Source organism: Pteropus vampyrus, unplaced genomic scaffold, assembly GCF_000151845.1.
Source record: "Pteropus vampyrus isolate Shadow unplaced genomic scaffold, Pvam_2.0 Scaffold25, whole genome shotgun sequence".
In the NCBI taxonomy this organism is placed as follows: Eukaryota; Metazoa; Chordata; class Mammalia; order Chiroptera; family Pteropodidae; genus Pteropus; species Pteropus vampyrus.
This window is the reverse complement of record NW_011888806.1, coordinates 8,091,156-8,114,502: the sequence shown is the minus strand read 5'-3', so window position 1 is coordinate 8,114,502 and position 23,347 is coordinate 8,091,156. Positions and strand designations below refer to the sequence as shown.

General features: G+C 35.0%; 1 protein-coding gene across 1 annotated transcript in view; it reads right to left on the bottom strand.

Moving 5' to 3' along the window:
• Positions 1-23,347, bottom strand: part of FAM13A (family with sequence similarity 13 member A) — a 247,805-nt gene that overhangs the window by 200,816 nt on the left and 23,642 nt on the right. Inside the window, exon 3 of the mRNA XM_011356296.2 lies at positions 19,848-20,057. Coding sequence (XP_011354598.1) covers positions 19,848-20,057 — 210 coding nt within the window. The remainder of the gene's footprint in view (positions 1-19,847; positions 20,058-23,347) is intronic.

Genomic DNA, 23,347 nt, shown 5'->3' with positions numbered 1-23,347 from the left:
GCACAGAGAAAACCGAAGGGAATTTTTTATTTCTATATAGCTTTTTAATCTCTCATAGTTTATTATATGCCTCTCATACAAATGGCTAATAATCTTGTTTTAGGCCCCAAATATTTAACTATGCTTCAAAATTCACAAGCAGACATATGAAAAATTTCCCCTCAATTCTCAAAGGTTTATTTTGTCAATATTTAAACACAGTTAAGTTGCTATCTTAAGTAATTTTGTATACTACTTGCTATTAGAAAAATTCAAATCTTTTCTAGCAAATACTTTAGGGGAATAATCACAATCCATCCTTTAGACAGATGTCTAATAGAATGAAAACTTAATTCAGTTATAATTAATATGCATTGAATTTTTTAATTTAGATAGGTCAGCTGCTTTAGCCAGTCGAGTGAATAAGAAACAGAAAAGTGAGGCAAATGAAATGCAACAGAAGATGAGTCAGTGTTACAAAATACATGCATAACATGATGCCATTGCAGGAAGTAAGAACACAGAAAACACACAGAACATCACGTAAAGTGCCACTGACTGGCTGAAGAGCACAAGAGAAGAATCCAAGTTCAGGAGTCACTTCCTGGGTTAAGACTCTGGTTCTGCCACCTGCTACAGCAGTCCCTCTTTACCCACCATTTCCCTTTTCCTGGTTTCAGTTACCTGAGGTCAACCACAGTCACAAATTATTACATAATAATTCCAGAAATAAACAATTCCTAAGTTTTAGGTTGTGTGCTGGTCTGAGTAGTGTGATGAAATTCCATGCCACGCTGCTCCGCCCTGCCCGGAATATGAATCATCCCTTTGTCCAGCATCACCACTCTGCAGACACTCTCTGCCTGTTAGTCACCAAGTAACCTTTGGTTATCAGACTGACTGTCAGTGCTTGCGTTCAAGTAACCCTTATTTTACCTAATAATGGCCCCAAAGCTCAAGAGTAGTGATGCTGGCAATTCGGATATGCCAAAGTAAACGCTAAAGTGTTTCCTTTAAGTGAAAAGGTGAAAGTTCTCAACTTAATAAGGCAAGAAGAAAAATCGTATGCTGAGGTTGCTAAGATCTACAGCAAAAATGCATCTTTGGTCCCTGAAATTGTGAAAAAAAAATTTGTGCTGTCACATCTCAAACTGCAAAAGTTAGAGCCATCGTGCTTAGTTAAGATGGTAAAGGCATTAAATTTGTGAGTAGAAGACATGAACAGAAAACGTGTTCCGATCGACAGTAATGTATTGTGCCAGAAAGCATTGAAATTATACAGAGATTTTAGCAGGGCATCCCCTGAAACAAATGACACCAAGCCATTTACTCCAAGTAAGAAATAGGTTTGAACTGAAAAATGTAAAAATTACTGGAGAGAGCAGTCATAAAACTTTTATTACCGTTTATTGTTATAATTGTTCTATTCTATTAGTTATTGTTGTTAATATATTACTTGCCGAATTTATAAATTAAACTATACCATAGGTATGTACATATAGGAAAAACATAGTATATATAGGGTTTGGTACTATCTGAGGTTTCAGGCACCCATTGGGCATCTTGGAATGTATCCCCCACAGATAACAAGTGACTACTGTAACTGTGTGAACTTAGATTCTTTACTAAATTGTTTCCTTATTTGTAAATGGTAATATCAACTATCTCATAGGGCTGTGACAAGGATTAAATGAGTTGACAGTTGTAAATTACTTAAAACAGAATGGCTGACACATACTAAGTGCTATGAAAGTTATTTGTTAAATAAACACAGTAACTCCTTTTATTTTACCTTCATTAGCACACTGAAGTTATAATGAAAAGCGTTTTAATATGAGCCCATTTCACCTAACATTCTAACATTATAGATGTTAGAATAAGTGATGCTGCCCGAAATGTATAGACTGAATCTTTGCTAGAATACTTTGGAGAATATTCTATTTATGATTAGTTTTTTCTTACTGGTCAAGAAATGATGTTATCCAATAAACTAATGTTTACAGTGAAATAGATTTCTTGATATTAGAAGTTTTCAATACTAATTTAAATTATCTTTATATGAATCTTTATATAGAAAACCCTAATGATTCCACCAAAAAAAAAAAAAAACTACTAGAAACAATAAACAAGGACAGTAAAATTGCAGGATACAAAATTAATATACATAATTCCCCTGCATTCCTATATACTAACAATGAAATTTCAGAAAAAGCAACAGAAAAAACAATTGCATTTGCAATTATAACAAAAAGAATAAAACACCTAGGAATAAACTTAACAAAAGACGTGAAGAATTTATACACTGAAAAGTACAAGACATTATTAAAAGAAATTGAAGACACATAAAATGTAAAGATACTGTGTTCATAGATTGGAAGAATCAACATAAAATGGCCATGTTAACCAAGGCAATAGATGAATTTAAAGAAATTCCCATCAAAATCCCAATAGCATTTTTTAAAGAAATAGAACAAAAAATTAAATTTGTATGGAACCACAAAAAACTGTGAATAGCCAGTGATTCTGAGGAACAAGACCAAAGCCAGAGGTATCACATTCCTTTATTTCAAATTATACAAAGCGACAATAATCAAAATAGCATGGTATTGGCAGAACAACAGACACGGACCAATGGAACAGAACAGAAAGCTCAGAAATAAATTCATAGATATGGGCAAATAATTTTTGACAAAGGAGTCAAAAACATACAATGGAGAAAAGAGAGCATCTTCAATAAATGGTGCTGGGAAAATTGGAAAGCTTCATGAAAAACAAAGAAACCAGATTGCAATTTGTCACCATACACAAAAATTAACTCAAATGGATCAAAGACCTAAATATGAAACAATAAAGTGCATAGAAGATAATAGGAACTAAACTCAAGGACCTTGGACTTAAAGAGGATTTTATGAATTTGACCTCAAAGGCAAGGGAAGTAAAAGCAAAAGTAAATGAATGGGACCACATCAAACTAAAAAGCTTCTTTACAGCAAAAGAAACCATCGACAAAGCATAAAAGCAACTAACTGAATGGGAGAAGATATCTGCACCACCTCAGATAAGGGGCTAATATTCAAAACATATAAAGAATTCATACAATTCGACAACAAATCCAATTAAAAAATAGGCAGAGGACCTAAACAGATACTTCTCCCAAGAAGACATATAAATAGCCAACAGATACATTAAAAAAAGCTCAACCCTACTAGCTGTAAGAGAAATGCAAATCGAAACCAGAATAAGATACCATCTCATACCTGTTAGAATACCTATTACCAACAAGACAAGAAATAACAAGTGTTGGAGAGGTTGTAGAGAAAAAGGAACCCTCGTACACTGCAGGTGGGAATGAAAATTGGTACCACTATTATGGAAAACAGCATTGGGGTTCCTCAAAAAATTAAGAATAGAGCTACCACATGACCCAGCAATCACTGTTCTGGGTGTCTGACATACTTAAAAACATTTATTTGTAAAGATACGTGTACCCCTATGTTCACTGCAGTATTCAAGGTGGCCAAGACCTGGAAACAACCTAAGTGTCCTTCGACAGATGATTGGATAAAGTTGTGGTATGTATATACAATAGAGTACCAGTCAGCCACAAGAAAAAATGGATGGATTGTGGGAATATCATGCTAAGCAAAATAAGTCAGAGGGAAAAGAACGAGAATCATATGATTTCACTCATATGTGGGACATAAAATGGAAAGCAACAAATGAACAAACCAAACAAACAAAAAAGTCATTAATACAGACAACTATATGGTGGTCGCCAAAGAGTCAGGGGGTTGAGGGAGGTAGAAGGAGATAAAGGAGTCAAATATATGGTTACGGAAGGAGACTTGACTTTGGGTGGTGAACACACATGTAATATTCAGATGATGTATTATAGAATTGCACACCTGACACTTATATAATGTTATTAACCAATGTCACCCCGATAAACTTAAAATTTTTAAAAATTACTTTTAAAAAGAAATCATATTCAAATACTTTGATAATCCATAAAACATTTAATATATTGCTTATAATGGCATTCACTGCACTATGGTCTTGACTAGCAGAGTCAAGATTTACTTGACTAGCAGTAAAAAAAGGGAAATAATTAAGTTTGGAGTGATTAAAAAGTAACTGAAGATGACCCACTTCACATACCTCTATATTATAAAGATAAATAAATATGAACTAAAAGAAAACGTAATCTTATTTTGCCTTTCTTTTTTTACAATAATTAATTTAGAGTGAGTCTGGATGTCTTCACGGTGTGTTCTGTTTAAAATTGTAGTTTAACTCCCACCACTTAAGAGTACAAGCAACAGCATTCCTACAGCCTTGATAATGGGCTGTCTGTCTAACTCTGAAGTGAAAACTCAAATCCTAAGGCAGGCAATGTGTGAAGACACCAGGTCAAATAAAATAAATACTCAAAATAGTTATTAATTTATGATGACAATATGTTAGGAAAAAAACAGCACTTTCATTATTTACTTCCGATTTTTGAAATCCAATAAATAATCTTCCCAGGAAATAAAATGGACAAAAAATGGAAAGGGAGACAGATACAGAGAATCTCAAACTTATTAACAAAATAACATTAAATCCTTTATTATGACATGAATGGAAGAATCACCAAATGAGTTCTCAAGAAGCAAAAGTAGTTGAAGGAAAAATGTCATATCTATATCCTTCTATCCCAAAGCATTTTCGTTTCCTCTGATGGAAGACAGATTCACTGATTCACTCACTGGGCAAGTATGAGTGTCCTTTACTTTGGTGGTTTTGAAAGCAGCATACGACATTTGAATCTTAGATTGTCATAATTTACCTCCTGAATCTTTGTTTAAATATACTGGCAGTGCAGTAAACACCTTAATTTATCGGCATGACATTTCTCCTCACCTCTTTTCATACTGATTATGTGCTAACATACTGAGAATCTGCAATTTGCACTGCATTTCCAGAAATGTGTGGTAAATAGTACATTATTGCCAGACAGTAGCAATCTTATAAACAAGATTTCTTACATGAAAGAATAATCATTGCTCAACTTCTTAGAGGGTTTGAAGAAGAATGTCCAGCCGACACTGAGCCGGAGGTGTCTGGGTGCAAATGTGCCTAAAAAGATATCTTTTCATGCTTCTGAGAAAAAAGCTCATGATAATTACTTTATTATTACTTGCATTACTTTTTGATTTGCTGATACTGAAATATAATAAACACTGCTTTATTCATTCATGTTCTTGCATTTATATTGGTAATTACAATGGCTCCAAGTTCTCATTATAAAAAATAATTAGCAATGCTTCTATTTTTGTGCAAGTTCAAAATACAGCCTTATCTCACACTATGTATAATATTTATCATGTTTTCTATGTGTCTGACATTCCTTTAAAGATACAGGAATAAACAAAACAAACTTCATGCTTTTAAGAAACTTATATTCTAATCAAGAGGAGACAGACAATAATCAAATTAATTACATATATGTATGAAGTGGTAGAAGTGGTAACATAAGTGCTGTGATGAAATGTGAAGCAGGATAAGGGGGAACAGAGTAGAGTGGTACAGAGTAGAGTGGTACAGAGGTGGGGGATGTTATTTCATTCAACAGGGTCAGGGAAGGCCTCTGATATGGAGACGATTGAGCAGAGAGCTAAAGGAAAGAGAAAAGTACATTCTAAGCAGTGGAAGCATCAAGTCCTTGTCTCCTGAGGGAGTCTTGGGGCTGAACCAAGTGGTGGTAGGTGGGAGAATGGTAGGAAATGAAATCTGGACACAGTGTGGAAGGAGACCAGAGCAGATCATTACAGTCTAATTAAAAGCCGTGGTCTTTTTGTTTTCCCCGCTGAGTGACAGTTTTGAGCTGTTGGGAGATCTGACATAAAAGGACCACTTTGGCTGCTGTGCTGAATCTAGACTGTAAGAGGCACAAATGAAAGCAGGGAGATTAGTTAGGGGACTATCGTGACAATCCACAACAGAAAGGCTGGTTGGCCCTGGACCAGGTCGACTGTGGTAAGGTGGTCAGACGTGGGTAGGTTCTGGATATAGTTTGTGCCTTCTTTGTTCTATATATGAAAGTTGTTTAATATATGAAAAATAAATGTATAAATAATTCAAGAAATATTTATTGAGCAACTACTCTATGCCAAGCACAATTCTAAACATTTGGGATACATCAGTAAATAAACTGAAATCCCTGCCTTTATGGAGCTTGCAGTCTAGTGGGTGAGACATTAAACAATAAATATATAAATAAATAGGGCTAGGGGAAAATTGAGAGTACCAGCTGAAGTGAAGGGTAGTGATTGCAATTATAAATAATTAGATATAAAATTGTCAAGAAGGCCTCATTGAGAATGAATCTGATACTTGTAGGCGATAATAGTAAAAAGTGTACAAACTAGTGAATGTAAGCTCAGAGCTGGAAGTTGAGTTTTAAACATCTTTTAAATTCGCTCAATGCCTTCTTTGCATATAAAAAGTGATTGAGAAATAATTTTAATAGATTGATACACACTTAAGACACACTTTTAAGACACAGTAAGACGAAATAGTGTAGGAATAGACATCTGTATCACAAATATATTTTAAAGAAATGTGAAATAATCTAATCCATTTAAAGAACTAGCTGGTTAAAGTGTTAAGCAGAAATGCAATTACAGAGTTATCTAAATGAGAAAAGGGTTTTTTGGTGGTGGGAGGGTAAGGATACTAAGCAATGCAATTCTACAGAAGTGCCTCAGAAACTAAAGTGAAATGCGCCTCTGCAGAAGTTTAAAATACTTTAACTATTTTAAACTTTCAGTTATTTCATAATTGGAATAAAAATTAGAATAAGTTATAATTCATAAAGAGTCTGAAAGTTTTAAGAAAACTTTGCAGATGGATTATGATTAATAATTGAAATAGTCATCATTTTCCTTAACATCAATCTTTTCCTAGGACAAGACTAATTTTCTCCATTAGGGAAAAGTGCCACTTCAAATTATTCTCATTTTCTTGAAAGATTTCATTCGTTGTTGGCTAAATTTGGCCCATTTCTCAAGCTAAGATACAAACATACAACTAGCATAGCATACATAGTGTACAGAGAAAGTGGCTTAACACTTAAAAAAGACTGTATCATAAAAACTTTTTTTTCAAAGTAGCAAACACTGAACCATGTAACAAGTATTTGCTCTTGTTAAAAAAAGATTATGTCATAATCAGCAATTGCTGAACCTATATCACGTGATGGCACCTAACTCTAATCTGACATTTATCCTAGTGCTTGTCACGTGCTTTGACTTTTCAGTGGCCATGAAGTTATACTGTACTTAGCAATCCTAGCCTCAGGGAAGAAAAATAAAACTGGTGAAATGCTAATCTCTACCATAATATATCTCAGAGCCATGAAAGGTCACTCATTAAAAGAAGCAAAAATATTTGGCCTCATGGCGCCAGATTTATTAAAGTAGCTTTTTACTTCCTCATTAAGCCTCACAAAAGGATTTATAAAACTTGCTAATTTATTAGACAGAACAATGAGCTGTTACTGACTTTGGAGATGAAGAGAGGTCACAAGCCTGAGCACAGGGACAGCCTTCAGAAGCTAAGAAGCCAGCAAGGAAATAAGGATCTCAGCCCTATTACCACATGGAACTGAAAACTGCCACTCACCTGAATGAGCCTGAAAGCAGCTTCTCCCCAGAGCTTTCAATTAAGAACACAGGCTAACACACAATTTGATTTTGGTCTTGTGAGACCTGGAGTAGAGAAACCAGCTGAGCCTCCATACTTCTCACAGAACAGTGAGATCACACATTTGTGCTGTTTTCAGCCACTAAGTCTATGATAATCTGTCAAAGCAGCAATAGTAATCTAATACATCCCCAGTTAAGAGATGACTGGGCTGAAAGAGAGATGAATTAATTTGTCCATGTTCAGACAGCTACCATGTAGCTGAATTACAGTTCAAATCCGGGCAGTCTGACCTCCGAGTACATACATGATTTGAGCAGTGCACACTAACATAAAGTTAACTGTTATTATTACAGAGCATCTAGCAAACTGTCTCATACATGTAAATATTTAAGAAATGTTTCCTGAATCAACAAACAAGCAAAATTAATGAGCAGTAGGGTGTAGGAATCTTGATTCATTTATGATAAATTATAGCTTCTTAGGTCCTGAGGTATATATGGAGAACAACATTTTCATAAAAGCCTACATGAATGTCTGGGCACAAAATGTTTTGCAACATGTGAGACTACACAAAACATAAATTATATTTCTTTCTAAATATGCATTCACAAAAGAATGGGAAAAATAACCATAAAATGCCAGCTACCCTGGATTAGACTGAATTTATCTCTGCATTTCATTCTCCATGAGTAAAATCACTCCTTTCGAGTGATGAGAAGCATATGTACATAATCACATCTTATGGTTAATGGAATTGGTATTTTTCTACATAAAAGGAGAGGCTATATTTTTATGGCTCTCTTGCAACCCTTGACCATGACAAAGTTCTAAAAGGCCTCACACGAATTTCTCAAAGGGCAAGATGATAAACTCACTAATAAAAATTAATTACCATCTATTCTTAGACATTATTAATGAAACTACAAACCATATTCTGATTAGATTCTACAAGATGCAGAGATGTGTTTATTGCTAAATTAGCCACTATCTACACTGAACTCCTGCTCCCAGAATGAACCTGCATTTTGAACCACGTGGCAAGTATTTGCCTAACAAAAAACTAAGTCCTGATGATACCTAAATTGGTCAACAAAGCTGTTACTGTGGGCATTTACTGAGTGCCGAATGCCTATCAGTGGAAACCTGTGGCATGCATAAAAATATAAGAAACATGTAAAATAATTTCAAAATTGTGAGATCATATCTAGGTGATGTTAGACAAACATGTAACAGCTGCAGACCTGTTTATAGGGGAATGTCAGTATACAGGAGAATTGAGAAAACAATCACAGCACATAGGAAGGAAAGCCTCTGACAATATGCCAACTCAAACAATATTGGCAATATGCCAGCTAAGTAAAACTCAGCTTTCCCCGTGAATCTAGTGCTATATTAAGTGGGAAATAAACAATAAGTGTGTAGTTAATACAGCACTGTGTTCGTTCTACTGATATAACTGACACTATAGCTCAAGCTGTAAGTGGACTGACTGATTTGGTGTCCTATGAGTTAAACCATCAAGCATTAAGCATTAAGCCCAGAGTTATTTAAGTCTATTTTAGATTTCCCCTCCTTTTCCCTTAAGTCTTCAAATTTATATATGGACTCAGTGTAGAAGTTCATTACATCCATGAGTTCAGCAGATGTTTAGAACACAGTTTAACAGAGTTAGGGCAGAGCTGTAGGTAGCTAGCAAGCCAACCATTTGACATCCCTTCAAATTGATAGCCCTGAAACAAATGCTCAATATTTATTTTATGTGAGTTGACTTTATATTAATACAAGTTGGGCACTTTTTAAAAATAATTCATTTGTTGGCTATCCTCTTTTCCAGCTTAATCCAAATAAGATGCTTCTCACATAAAAGCATTAGTGAAAAATGCAGAATTTACTGAGAATTTCACTCGGTTCGCAACAATTCATTCCAAAAATCCCTCAAAGAAATTATCTTCTTGGCTTTGAAGAGCTGGGCCTCCTTTCTCTTTTTCCCCTTCAAGCCCATAATCTTTCTGCTATTAAAAAATTCTATGGTACATACTATGAAGATGACTAAAATAAAAAACACAATAACAGGTGTTGGCAAGGATGTAGAGAAATTAAAAGTTTCATTCCTTGCTGATGGAAATGTAAAATAGTGTAATTACTTTAGAAAATTGTTCCTTAAAATGTTAAATATAAAGTCGTCATTTGTCCCAGCAATTCCATTCCTAGGCAAATATCCAAGACAAATGAAAGCATATGTCCATAAAAGAACTTGTACATAAGTGTTCATAACAGCATTATTCATAATAGCCAAAAGCTGAAAATAACCCAAAGTTTATCAATGAATGAATGGATAAAGAAAGTGTGGTACAGTCATGCAATGGAATATGAACCAGACATAAAGAGAAAGTACTGATATATGTTCCAATCTGGATGAACCTTGTAACTCATGCTAAGTGAAAGGAGCTAGTCACAGAAGACCACATGTTGTGTGATTCCATTTATACAAAATGTCCATAATAGGCACATCTATATAGGCAGAAAGGAGATTAGTCTTTGCCTAAGGCTGGGAGAAGTGACGGGGGTGGGGGGGGGGAAGGGAGACGGAGAGGAAGGAGTGGGGAGCGTCTGCTAATAGGCTTCCAGTTTCTTTCTGAAGTGATAAAAATGTTCTAAAACCTGATAGTGGTGATAGTTGCACTCTGTGAATATACTAAAAACCACCAAATTGTACAATTTAAAAGGGTCAATTTTATGGTGTGTAAATTATATCTCAATAAAGCTACCATAAAGGAATTCTATTGGCTTTAAAATCAAGGATGGGGAAAAAATCGGAGAACTTAAATGTAAGTTTATTTATTTCCCCTCCTAATACCTCGCTAAGGTGACAATAAACATTTTAAGAGGTATAAGCCATCAAAAATAAAGAGAATCGAAAAGAGGACAATAGATGAAAGATTTCAACAAATTTACATACACACATTCTCACATATACTTCAAGACCAGTTGTTCTAATGCAGAAAAATTTTGCTTAGCCACGGCTTCTCCTTCCAAGTTTGCATAACCCACTCACTACTTAATACTATTTCACAGTGTCAAAGGCCATTATAAGGAAATAAAAGTTTATATATGTACTCAGCAAACAAAAGATCACCTAGTTGTCAGAATCTACAATCTTAAAGATCATGGGCTATTATAAACACAAATTAGGTTTTTCCTATCACATATAGGAATTAGAACCAACTGGAAGGTCATCAAAATGTATGGAGTCATGTGTGGAAAGCTGGGTTTTTAAAAACCACATTTTAACATTTTTAATTCATTCCAGTGGAGGTTTCACAAATCTGAATGACTGGCACCTTGGACAGACATGCAGAAAGCAACCTTTTAATTCTGCTCTGCATTTAGGTCTTGGTAAAAGATGAATAGTTTATATATTTGGCATTGCTTATAGAAAAACTAAAAGGCACATATTGAAAATGAAAAGGGCTTAAACTCGGAGTTTAATATAATGATTCTGTTTTTCATAGACACAGAAATTTGTGAGGATGAATAATTTCAAAAAAAAATAAAGAACTTCTCAGTAAGAAGGAATTAACCTAGAGAAGGAAACATGTCATTTGTTTCCTATGGCTTCATACTATCCAAGGAATGATGACTTAATAACTAGTATTATAACTAGCCAACATTTGCAAAGCAAAAACCACTCAGTTAACCTCAAACAATGCAAGTGGCATTATGATAGACAGTATGGATAAAAGATAGGTTTAACTCAAACATTCCTAGTGAATTCCTCACATAATGAACAAAAACAGAACTCAAGACTCAAGTACAAGTCAGTTTTCTTGATTTCTTTACAATTAGGCATTGTACTGATTAAAATGGCCCTATTATTTGGGTGGTTTTCTTAAGAAAAATAGTTGCTGTCTAAGTTATCAAATGCTTTTAAGTTAAAATTCACAGACACTTTATTTGCACATATTGTTTGCACAGCTGCTATTATAAAATTCTGTTCCATTTAAAGTCGAGTATGGGGCGGGGGTTGAGGGTGGCAAAAGAGATTCTCCATTTAAGGAGATAGATTGATGGATTGATCACATGTTCTTTCTAAGACTCCACTATAATGACAATAAAATAATGTTTAAAAAATATAAGCACCCAAGGGCAAAAAAAGAACTGTAGTAAAGACAGAAGTAGATTATATTTCAAAGACATCTGGAAGTGAACACAAGTGACTGAAAACAGACTGTTGGAAAGCCTGTCAGTCTTCCAGGGAGCTCACTGCCAGCCCGCACATCTGGGCAGGTGTGCTGTCAGAGAAGAGTGCTGAGGCTTAGTCTCTGAATAACAATGGATTCCCAGACACCTGAGAGAGCTACGGGCTAGAGTAAGAAACAAAATCGAAAATGTGAGGATTAGTGAAAAATCTATTAAGAAATAATGGGCCCATGGGCACAGTCCCACTCCTCTGCTCTTGAGGAACTCCATGGTTGAAGAGAGACATATGTTCACATACTGACGTTTTGGGTCCCCAAATGAAACAGGCTAGATTTCTCTCTATCTATCCCCATTATCTAATCTTCCTAAAGTGAAGTACACCAGTAGACAAACCTACTGGTCCCACATACAAAACATTCTTAAACCACAACAGCCAAGAATCATATGTTTGAGTAAAGAGATACAAAAAAGAAATCTCACAAAGAGAAAGAATAGAGGGAAAAGAAGAAAATCCCCCCTCAAAAAACCACCAAACCCCAAAAGCCTTGTTAGTATCCACAGAAAGATAACAATAGAATGCTATAAAACAAGAATGAAGTGCTTTGAAAAAGAAACTATAAAAGCTAAAACAGTAAAGTTAAAATAAAAAAAAAAAACAAGGCTGGGAAATAAAGTGGATTACATTTTGTAGAAAACAGACTTAAAAAACAGTGATACAACATGTAAAGAAATAATATAAGAAATATAATACTGGAACATTTTCAAGACCAAAAGACAGTATTTTCCAGATTGAAGGTATTTAGTGCCGAACACAATGAACAAAGAGACTCCGGAAACAGTAGGTCCAGGCATCCTGATGAGTCCCGGATGATCTTTACAACCGAGTCAAGTGGAAGTAGAAGAAAGAGGGCCAAAGAGGAGTTTCCCAGAAATACTTAAGAAATTATTTGATAATTCTGAAAAAAAAAATAGCTAATAGTGGATTTATTGGAGCATTTTGGAAAAAAACAGGTTTATAAAAATTATGCAGTGAAAACATAAGACGAATGTGAACATAAGGCAATCCATCACATGCACATACACATACCCTCACATAGACATTAGAAGCCAAACATTATGAATTCAGCTAAAATTGTGATATAACAGTACTAGACGAAATCGTTTGGAGGAAGTGACAATGTAACAGAACTAATTCCACATATTTCATAAGCAGAACCAATGAGATAATGTTTAAAAGTGACAAATTAAGATAAAACATTATATTATCGAATGGAAGTAAATACCAAAAGAACAGCTAAACAAGGGAAAACTGATATCCTCTGGGAAAAAATTGAGGGATTCCAAAAGATATGTAGGGGTTTTCCTTATAAGTCTTTCAATTTTGTTTGATTTTTTAATCAAACCATATGCATGTATTACTTTGACAAAAATATTTATTTAAATAAAGGAAAATATGTCCGAGGCAACAAAGATAGTGAACCTTATTCGGGGTAATAAAATTACTTAGAATGTGCCAATTTAGTATCTTTGTAGAATGGTAATTATATTAGCAAAATTTTATAGAAAGATTACCAAATCCAATTATATATTTATTCATACCCTCCCAACACATGCCTGTGTTTTCCAAACACCTTTGCTCATGTAATCTTTTTTTCTAGAGAGAAACTATTGGCTTAACATTATTATATAACTGGCATTGTTCAAGGTGCTTTACATGGATAAACTCAATATCCACAATAAGCTCAGGAAGTAGACACTACTATGCTCTCCATTTAACAGTTAGGGAAGCTAAGTGTGGTGGTTTCAAAATGTCCACGAAGCCTGACACTTCTTCCTTCAAAAGATGGAGCCTCATTCCCCTCCCCCTGAATACAGGCCAGATTAGTGACAAGCTCCTAATGAATAGAATGGGGTACAAATGATGCTAATTATCTTCTGGGGCTAGGTCCTTAAAAGGATAGTTTCCATTTCTCTTGAGTTGCTCTTTCTGGGGGAAGCCAGCAAACAGCTGTTTGTAGAGGCCTGTGTAGAAAGGAACTGAGATCTCTTACCAAAAGCCAGACTAAAATTACCAGTCATGTGAGTCAATTGCCTGGTCAGCAAACCTCCCAGCCCCAGTCAAGCCTTCAGATAATCACAGCCTTTGCCAACTCTTGACAGCAATCTCCTGACAGGAGGAAACCACACCTGGATTCTTAACCCACAGAAACTGTGAGAGAAATTAAATGCTCATTGTAGTTAAAGTCACTAAATTTTGGAGTAATTGTTATATAGCAATAGATAACTAGTGCACTAAGCACAAAAAGGTTAAGTAACTTTACCTTACTAATGCAACTAGCAAATGGCAAACTGAGATTTCAAACTAGTCAGAATGGACCCATGCCATAATTTATTTCTTGGAAATGATTATCCTGCCTATAGTTCATTAGAGCTGGTGCTAGGGTATTAAACTAAACAGTGAGTAGTCACTTAATAGCACCTATTATCACTAAAAAGAATAAATTCTTAAAGAGAATCAATGGTAAAACACAAACAAAAAACATACAAAACATTATCTATACAAATAAACACACTCCAGTAACATTTTTCTTCCACAGTAGATCATTTTGAACTCATTTCTTACTCTTAGCTGTGCTGGCATTAAAGATTTCTAAGACAAAAACACTTCCAAGATAATGATTTCTATCTCTGAAACCACCTAATTAGCATCCACTGTAGGCTTTTTACTAATTTTTCCTCATACACTTATTAAATTGTGATAAATTTTTAAAAGCTCAGTGTTATGGACTAAATTTTGTTCCTACAAAATTCACAGGTTGAAGCCCTTACCCCGAGTCTGAGTCTGTTTGGAGATGGGGCCTTTAAGCAGGTAATTAAAGTTACAAAAGGTCATAAAGGTGGAGGCTTAATCCAATAGAACTGATGTCCTTATAAGAAGGGAGAGAGACACCAGGAGAGCAAGCGTATTGAGAAAAGGCCATGTGAGGACTCAGTGAGAAGGTACCATCTACAATCCAAGGAAAAAGGTTTCACCAGAAACCAACCCTGTCAGTACCCTGATCTTGAACTTTTAGCCTCCAGAACTATGCAGAAATGAATTTCTGTTGCTTAAGCCACCAAGGGTGGTATTATGTTATGGCAACCCAAGCTGACTAATACACACAGTATGTTAGGAAATGCTTGGGCTTTGGAGGGAGGCAGACCCCAGTTCTGCATATTCTAGCTGCTTGCTCTTTGGTAAGTAACATCCTCGCTGAGCTTCATTTTTCTCATCTATGAAACTTTGTAAGAGTAGCTGTAATGGAATTTAGAAGCTATTCATATGTAAAGCATCTAGGCAAAATCTTGCAATTAAATCATGATAAAAGATTATCAAAATTAGTTTATTGTCATCTGTTTACAGCTACAATATTGTCTAAACATATGCTCAGAATGCTAAATATTAAGACTGATGAATCTACTTACATGACTATAAAATTCACATCTTCAACCTTCATGTCCTTCTATGCACTGACATTTATCTTTCATGAGGTCTATTTAAAATGAGCCCCATCTCGAGGCCCTAAAATAATCTACCCCTCTTCTCTTCCATTATTTGTATAATGAGCCAATTGTCAAGATGCCACATCAGGATCTCTCGTCTTCAATAAAAACAGCTGAATCTCTGACATAGACAATTTATAAAGCCCCCACAAAGAAATCATCATATTCCACCAAGCTAACAGCAACTGAGCCTTTGGGTTAAATCCCAAATTCAACTAGTGGTGGGGAACATTAGTCAGCCACAAAACTTTCCTAAAAAAGCTGAAGACGGTGCTGCTTCTTCCTTTCAGGGCAAAAGATCAGGTCTGACAGGTTGAAATATTTTAAAATGTAAAGGCCTACCCTCAGAACAGATAGAAAATAAAAGATTAGAATTAAAGAACTAAAGACTAAAGAATAATAGTTACCTCAGGCTCTATCAAAGCATGGAGTTTGCAGGGAGCTCTCCCTGGTGCTAATTCAACCTTGCCTCAAAACCTCCTTCTTAATTTATTAGTTTCTACTCACAACGGTCTGACAAACACCATCTGCCATCATGGCCTTCCCAGTTCCACTGGCCTCACCAAAGGTATGGCCACCAGAGTCGGGCCACCACACTATGCCTCCCTGACCCACTGTTTCTCTAGTCACCTAAACTCAAAACCTTACAGAATCTTCTTTGACTCTTTTCTTACTCATTATCTAATAATTAGCTACCATGTTCTGTTCATGTTTTCTTTCCAATGTCTTTGTCTCTGGTAACCTTCAAAACTCCATTACCAGTTTCAGTTTGGGATAAGAAAGTTCTGAAAATGAATGGTGGTGATAGCTGTACAACATTGTGAATGTACTTAATGTCACTGAATTGTACACTTAAAAATGATTAAAATGGTAAACATATTCCACTGCCAACTATTCAACAGATACAGGTTCTTAGGGCCATGACTTAGATTTCTGCCAGTCCTCTAGAGGTTCTCCCTATACCTACATCTTCCCATAAAGCCATTTTATAGAGCAGTGCCTAAAATAATGCTTTTATCATGACTTCTTCAAAAATTCATTGTTTATAGATAAAAATTGGTGCTTTAGCCTAGCATTGAAGACCCTCTACCACTTAGTCTCAGCCTATTTTTTAAATTCTATCTTTTGCTAATTTCCTGTAGTATAGACAACTCGGTCTTACACTAATAGTGTTTTGCTCATGCCCTTTTCTCACCTAGATTTTCCTCTTCATTCAAATTAATCTTATGTACCCTGATTTTATTTTGACCACAAAGCATTCTCTAACTATCATAATTGATTGATTTCCCTCTCTCTTTATTACTGTTGACTGGATGTTCTTATTACTCATTTGAAATATTGTGACTATTACATGCACATCCTACCTCCTCAATTAAATTGCACACTCCTTGAAATCAGGATGCTTAATCCATTATTTCTTGATATCATCCCATGCCTAAGTAGATGGTACTAAATAAATATTGGACTAATCCAATTCCAATTCACTGAATAACAACCTTGCCTCAAAATTCCCTTCCTAATTTATTAGCTTCTATTCACAAAAGTCTGACAAACACCCTCTGCCAGGGTGGCCCCTTCCATATTCAATTATGAGATAGAAATATTTGCATTTATATTATAGTATATTTTTCAGGGAACATTTAAATAAAGGGATTTCTAGTTAACCCTAAATTAAAAAAATCCTATTCTAAAATCTTCTTTATTGCTTGCAATTCATAGCTATTCTCAAAACATACCTGAGATTATTAAAATAAAAAAAAAAGAACACATATTACTGGCCCAACAAGATAAGGATAAAAGATCAGAGTCATGGGATACAGCCAAACTGAGATAATTATACTGGACACCTCAATTAAGGAAAGTGAGTTGTTGCAATCAGAGATAAGTTTACCATGACAACAGGAAAAGATGATCATCAAAATGTTCTTTACAGTCTCTTTCTTAAATATGAATTGTCAAAACCAGGCCTTTGACAGAAGCAAAAGGTCTTGCAGAAATAAACTTTAAGTAGAAGTTTTTGATAAATATCTAGTATGCAGATATATGGGTTTCCTAACTAAAAAATATAATCATAGAGTTTTAGACACTAGACAAATCTAAAGTCGATAATTTGTTATAAAAATGAACAAATGTAAATGGTGTTCTTCCTTACAGAGGGTCCTTGTTGATCGTTAGGATCAAAGGATGATGACAGCATCAGGGATGCTCACAGGCAGTGTCCAGACTGTTCTCAGGGGCAGTTTTGGTTTAGCTTAAATGTCTGAAAAAAATACTTCGTTGGGGTTCCAGAACGTCATCCTATACAGTATGGAAGAGAGGATCTTGATCTGAAAAATTTTAATTATGCTGTATTATGAAATAGCTTCCTCTTTACTCTGGATATGTAATTTAAAGACACATACTTTTTTAAAAAAGAAATTTGGCATTGAGTTGTGACAAAATATCAAGAAAACTAGTAAATCTGTTACTATGAGGACTAATATATGAAACAGGGTTGTTTTTACTAAGGAAATTATATTAAAACAATATCATACTCTATTAATGTATAGTAGAAAAGGGGAGATGAGAATACTATAACTGCTTTTAGTGAGTCTGTAAAGAGCCTTGCTGCCTCCAGCTCTAGAGTGAGCAGCTCCGGCATATATCCTCTACTATAGGAGTGCCTGCACACCGCATAAACCAGCAAGGCACAGCAACTATTTTCTATTTGAATTATTAAAGAGAGGTTTATTTTATAGAGGCTGTACAGTCTGACACTTAAAGCATACTTTATTCTCTCTACTTAGCAGTTTACATAACTAATAGGTACTCCATTAATACTTTCTTCAAGGGCCATCTCAGAGGTTTTCAGAAATGAGGGAATAATACTAATAAAAGCAAAAATTTGTTTCTCTGTCCCATTCAGAATTTATTTGTGCATAATCACGCACCCCTACAGACTGCTATATAACCAGTCTTGCTCTTAAGAATGATACTACTTACTTTTTATGATACATATCAACTTTTTGGCCACCAAGAAAACAGATCATGAATGAGAAAATAATTTACAAAAGATAAAGTATAACAAAATATTAGTATAATTTAATATTAACAATAATAATACATTAGTACTATAATAGTACATTCTAATGAGATAGTGAGAATAGTACATTCTCATTATCAAATGAAAGCTATTATAAAAAATGTGATAAAAGCTTTTTAAATTCACAAGTATTCACAAATATTCACGAGTGTTAGTATTATTAATAATATCAATATTAGTATTTCATATTAAGATTAAAAATAAATATTCTTAGTAATAATAAATATTTGATTACTAAGTATTTTGTATTAAGAACACAATAGTTAAATCTTTTAACTAGCTTTTGCAGCAACTGTTTTAAAATGATTTTCAGAAATTTATCTTAAAACTTCATATCCCTATGACATGGATAAATGTTCCCTGTAAGAATTATTTAAATAGAATCAATGGCCACCTTCTTGAAATGCTCATAGATGAGAACATGAAAAAGTTCAGTTTCCAATGAACAAGCATCAAACATGTGTTACTTACCAAATGTCACTTTCTGACACAGAAAGTTTAAAAGCACTGTAGAAAATGAGAACACACAAGTGCTTCTGCATTTTTTGCTTTCATATTTTAACACTATTTTTCAATAAATAAAACATACACCATGGCTTTCTCACTTATCTCATTGTTTAGTACACTACATGAGAATAGTTATACCACTGCTTTAAAGGAATGTGGCTTTAATCCTTAATCTAGTAACACACTCTTATAAATACATTTTCCCCTTTTTATTCTAACTTGGCAAAAATTAAGAAATGACTTTTCAATGTTAAATCATTTTTCTTAATTTAAGAGGGAGAACTCAATAATGATTATGCCTATAATTTACATTTAAAAATGAAGTTTCTTCATTTAAAATCACCTCATACTATAATCATAAATCAGTTTTACCTCACAAAATGAATACGATTATTTTAGAATTCAATTTTATTTACAAGAAAAAGAAAACACACCAGCAACCTTTCAGTCTTAAAGGTCACCAACCCAACACAACTTACTAAAGGTTTCGTACACAGAATTTAATGTCTTATTCTCACTCTTCTTGCAGTCATTAGTCAGAAAAGAATTTTTTTTGGCCCCAAAGCATCAAGACTTTTCAATATTATGTTATTAAAGTATTCATATACCAATTGTCTTAGAAATTCCATTTATCAAAGGTATTCATAGTCAGTTTAGTATTATTGTAGGGCAGGAGATGAGGGCCTAGAATAAAAGAGCAAGATGGTGGCTATGATCACAAATGTGTAAAAGCTCATTTTAACATTTCCAGTTTAAATATTTAAAACTTAAATATGTAATATTTAAAACCTTGGTTTTAACTGAAAAATAAAATTGCTTTAATTCCTAAAAGGACTATTGCACTAACCCTGACAGAGCTGAATGAATCGAGGATGTAAGGCCGAGGTAACCACGCTCTCCGGCAGCTCCCTCAGGAAGAGCTTGAGCAGACTGGCTGCTGAGCAGACATCACCATCTTTCCCGAGCTCCACGGGCATTCCACTCTCGAATTTTGATCGAAGATGTTCCACCACCTTCATATTGCCATTCACCCTAAAAAGGCCTTCCTGGGTGAGTCCTGCAACAATAAAGTAGACACACAGAAAATAAATGGAGGTCTCTCACAGATACAAACTCTAAACAACCACGAAAATAAAGCTCAGTACAGATTCTCTGAATACTCTAATAGCCAAGCACTGGAAGATTTTCACTTTTTATAAAAATGTTTTCTTAGAATAATAACATTTCATGTCTATTACATATCAACTATTGTTATAAAAGCTGACCTCTAAAAATAAGGCTAGGACATATATAACCACAGAACACGTAACACTCTACAAAGACATTTCATTCATATAATCTTCTATAGTACGTAACAGAAGTTTACTCTGAGCTCCAACAGCAGCTTAGCATTTCGAGAACTATTTAAAAAAAATAACCTGTAAGAAACTTCTAAAGTATACATGATTTTCTTTGTAATAATTTAATTAAGATTTCTTTAGTAATCACTAAATTCATATATAAGACTCTGTGGGACTATAAAGGAGTATAAGACAAGATCCTTGTCTTCGGCTGACTGATGGGGAGGTTAGTGTTGGCTGGATCAGTAGACAAGGCTTCACGGAAGAGCTTCTGGCTCCTTTGCATAATCACTGGCTAAAGCGTAGGCAACAAAGAAGGGCCAAGGCTGATTCATGTGAAACTAATGCAGTTTAAGCTTCAGGGCCTCTCACTTGTTTATTAGGCCCTTTCCAATGTTCTGTCCCTAATTTGGTATTAATTTTATATTCTTTTTCTTAAAAAGGCCCAAAAGATTACGCTCAAGACCCACAAAACTTTGATCTATACCTGACAAAGAGAAACAAATATATGAATTGAGAAGCTAAGACAGGACAACATAAAGAAAGGCAGGCATAAAAATATGGAGTGTTTAGGTCAAAGAGCAGTGGGGTAATACAATAGAAGAAATGGGACAGGGCCATGAATGTCAATTTAAAGAATGAAGATTTTATCATTGGAGCATTAAGTGTGGAGTGGGGGCAAACACAATATAATAAAGGTTTAAGGAAGACCTACCTAGCTAAGAAGTAGAGAATGGAGATGGCAGAGACCTTGTCTTCTGAGACTACATTCTACTGTAAGGCAATAAGACTGTGGTGGGAAGGAAGTGAAATGGAGCGAATAAAGATGATTTGGTAACTCAGCGCAAAGGAGAAGTAAGGAAGAGGAAGGGCTGAAAGGTAACTTTAAAGTTTGAAAACTAGGAATCCAGGAGCAGCAGCACTGTAAAGGATAAGGTTGAGAGAGAGTCAGGGCTGATAGCTGGTTCAGGGTAGAGGACAATGATCTCCAGCTCAGTGTGCTCGGTTCGAGGAAACAATACCATGAAAGCAAGTGAACCAGACCACGAAGGAATGCTGAAGGTGTAAGAAACAATCTAAGAAAGAGTAACCCAAGGACTTAATTTGCCACTTTTCTTTTAAGAGCCTAATGATAAATGGTAGCAATGACATAAGCATTAAAGTCTATTACAATTATTTACATGGGAGGTGTTTGTTTATATCAGCCTTTGCTTCTTTAGCTTACCTGCTAATTATATTGCTCTTTCTAAAGAAAAAGGGTGCTAATTTCAACTTGTAATTTGATAAAACATGTTATGAACCCTTTAATTCAACAAATATTTAATGAGTACTTGGCACTATGTTAGATAGTGAAAAAAACAGCTGTAAGAAAAAAATTCAAACACTATCATTATCTTTACGGAGTTTGTAGTCTGGTACAATGTTTATATTTATAAACATATACATATACGCACATAATTTGGAGGTGAAGAACACAAAGTTGACATGAATTTTAGCTCCGATTTTGACAAAAATTTATGAAACCAAAGATGATATTAAAAATAATTAACAACCAGTATGGCCAAAGCACCATGTAATCAGAGGAGATGCCAGTTACTATGTGTAGTAGGCAGCTTCTCAAATGGCCCCAGTGATCCCTACCACTTGGTATCCACACCCATGTGTAATCCCCGCCCACTGAGTGTGGGCTGGACCTAGTGACTTGCTTCTAATCAACAAAATGTAGCAAAATGGTGTGATTAAGTTCTAAACTCACTTCTGAGATTAGATTATAAAAGACTGATGTGCACCATTCTTGCTTGTATTCTCTCTCTCTCTCTCTTTGGCTCTTTGTACTTGCTAACTCTGATCAATTAGCTGCTACTTATTTTGTTAGCTAACTTATGGAGCAGTCCACGTGGCAAGGAACTGAGGGCAGTTTCTAGACAACATCTAGTGAGAAATTAAAACCCTCAGGTCAACAGCCCACAAGAACTGAATCCTGCCAGCAACCATGTGAATGAGCTGAGAAGTGAACCTTTCCCTAGTCAAGTCCTGATATGATGGTAGCCTCAGCCAACACCATGGCTGCAGCCTTATAAGAGACCCTTAGACAAAAGGCATAATAACTCAGCTGTGCCCAGATTCCTGACCCACAGAAACTGTGAGATAATAAACACCTTTGTTTTAATCTGCTATATTCTGGAGTAAGCGGTTATACGGTAATACAACTAATATGATATACCATTCCCTTTAATACTGCAGAATATCAGTTACTATTGGGAGACTTCAGCTCAGTCATTCTTAAAGCTTTCAAGGTCTGTTTCCTCTAACCTATAACTTCATTTGTAACTTCAGAAATACGTATTGGCAGAAATATGTATTGGCAGATATGTATATCAAGCAGATAGCACCTAATAAAAAAGAATCCTATCCCCAGTCAAGGCTCCAAACCTGAAAATTTAGAAGTCTGCATCATAGCCCTGTAACTACTCAGCTCCTGAACCTGTTTTTGGCCTAGCAAATGCTCCCGAGGTCAGATTTCAGTGTTTTTCTAGCTGTCACCTTAGGTTTTCTCTTCCAAGGTTTTTTGACCCTTCACTCAAATAACTATACTTCCAATTATTCCGAAATAACCACCCAGCTCCAAGAATTGGCTTTACTTGATCCCACCGGACCTTACCAGTGGAGAGAGAAATTATAAGGGAAATGTTTCTCAACCATTTTTTTCTGCCTCCATTCCATTTATTCAATCAACTTTCTTCACTCAGAAATATCTCTCACCCAAACAATTCTTATGATATTTAACCATGGTAAGTTTACCCCTGGCCATGGCTATGTTACACTTTGGGAAAAAGAATCCATACTGTTTTTCAAAAGCCGCTTATGAACTTATAATATATCCAATGCTTATATGAAGTTTATCAGACTATATAATCTCTACATTTTCCCACTCTAAATTTTTAGGAAATGATGATTATTAACAGAAATGTTCAGGAGAAGAAGTTTTCTAGAAGGCTTAGCGAAG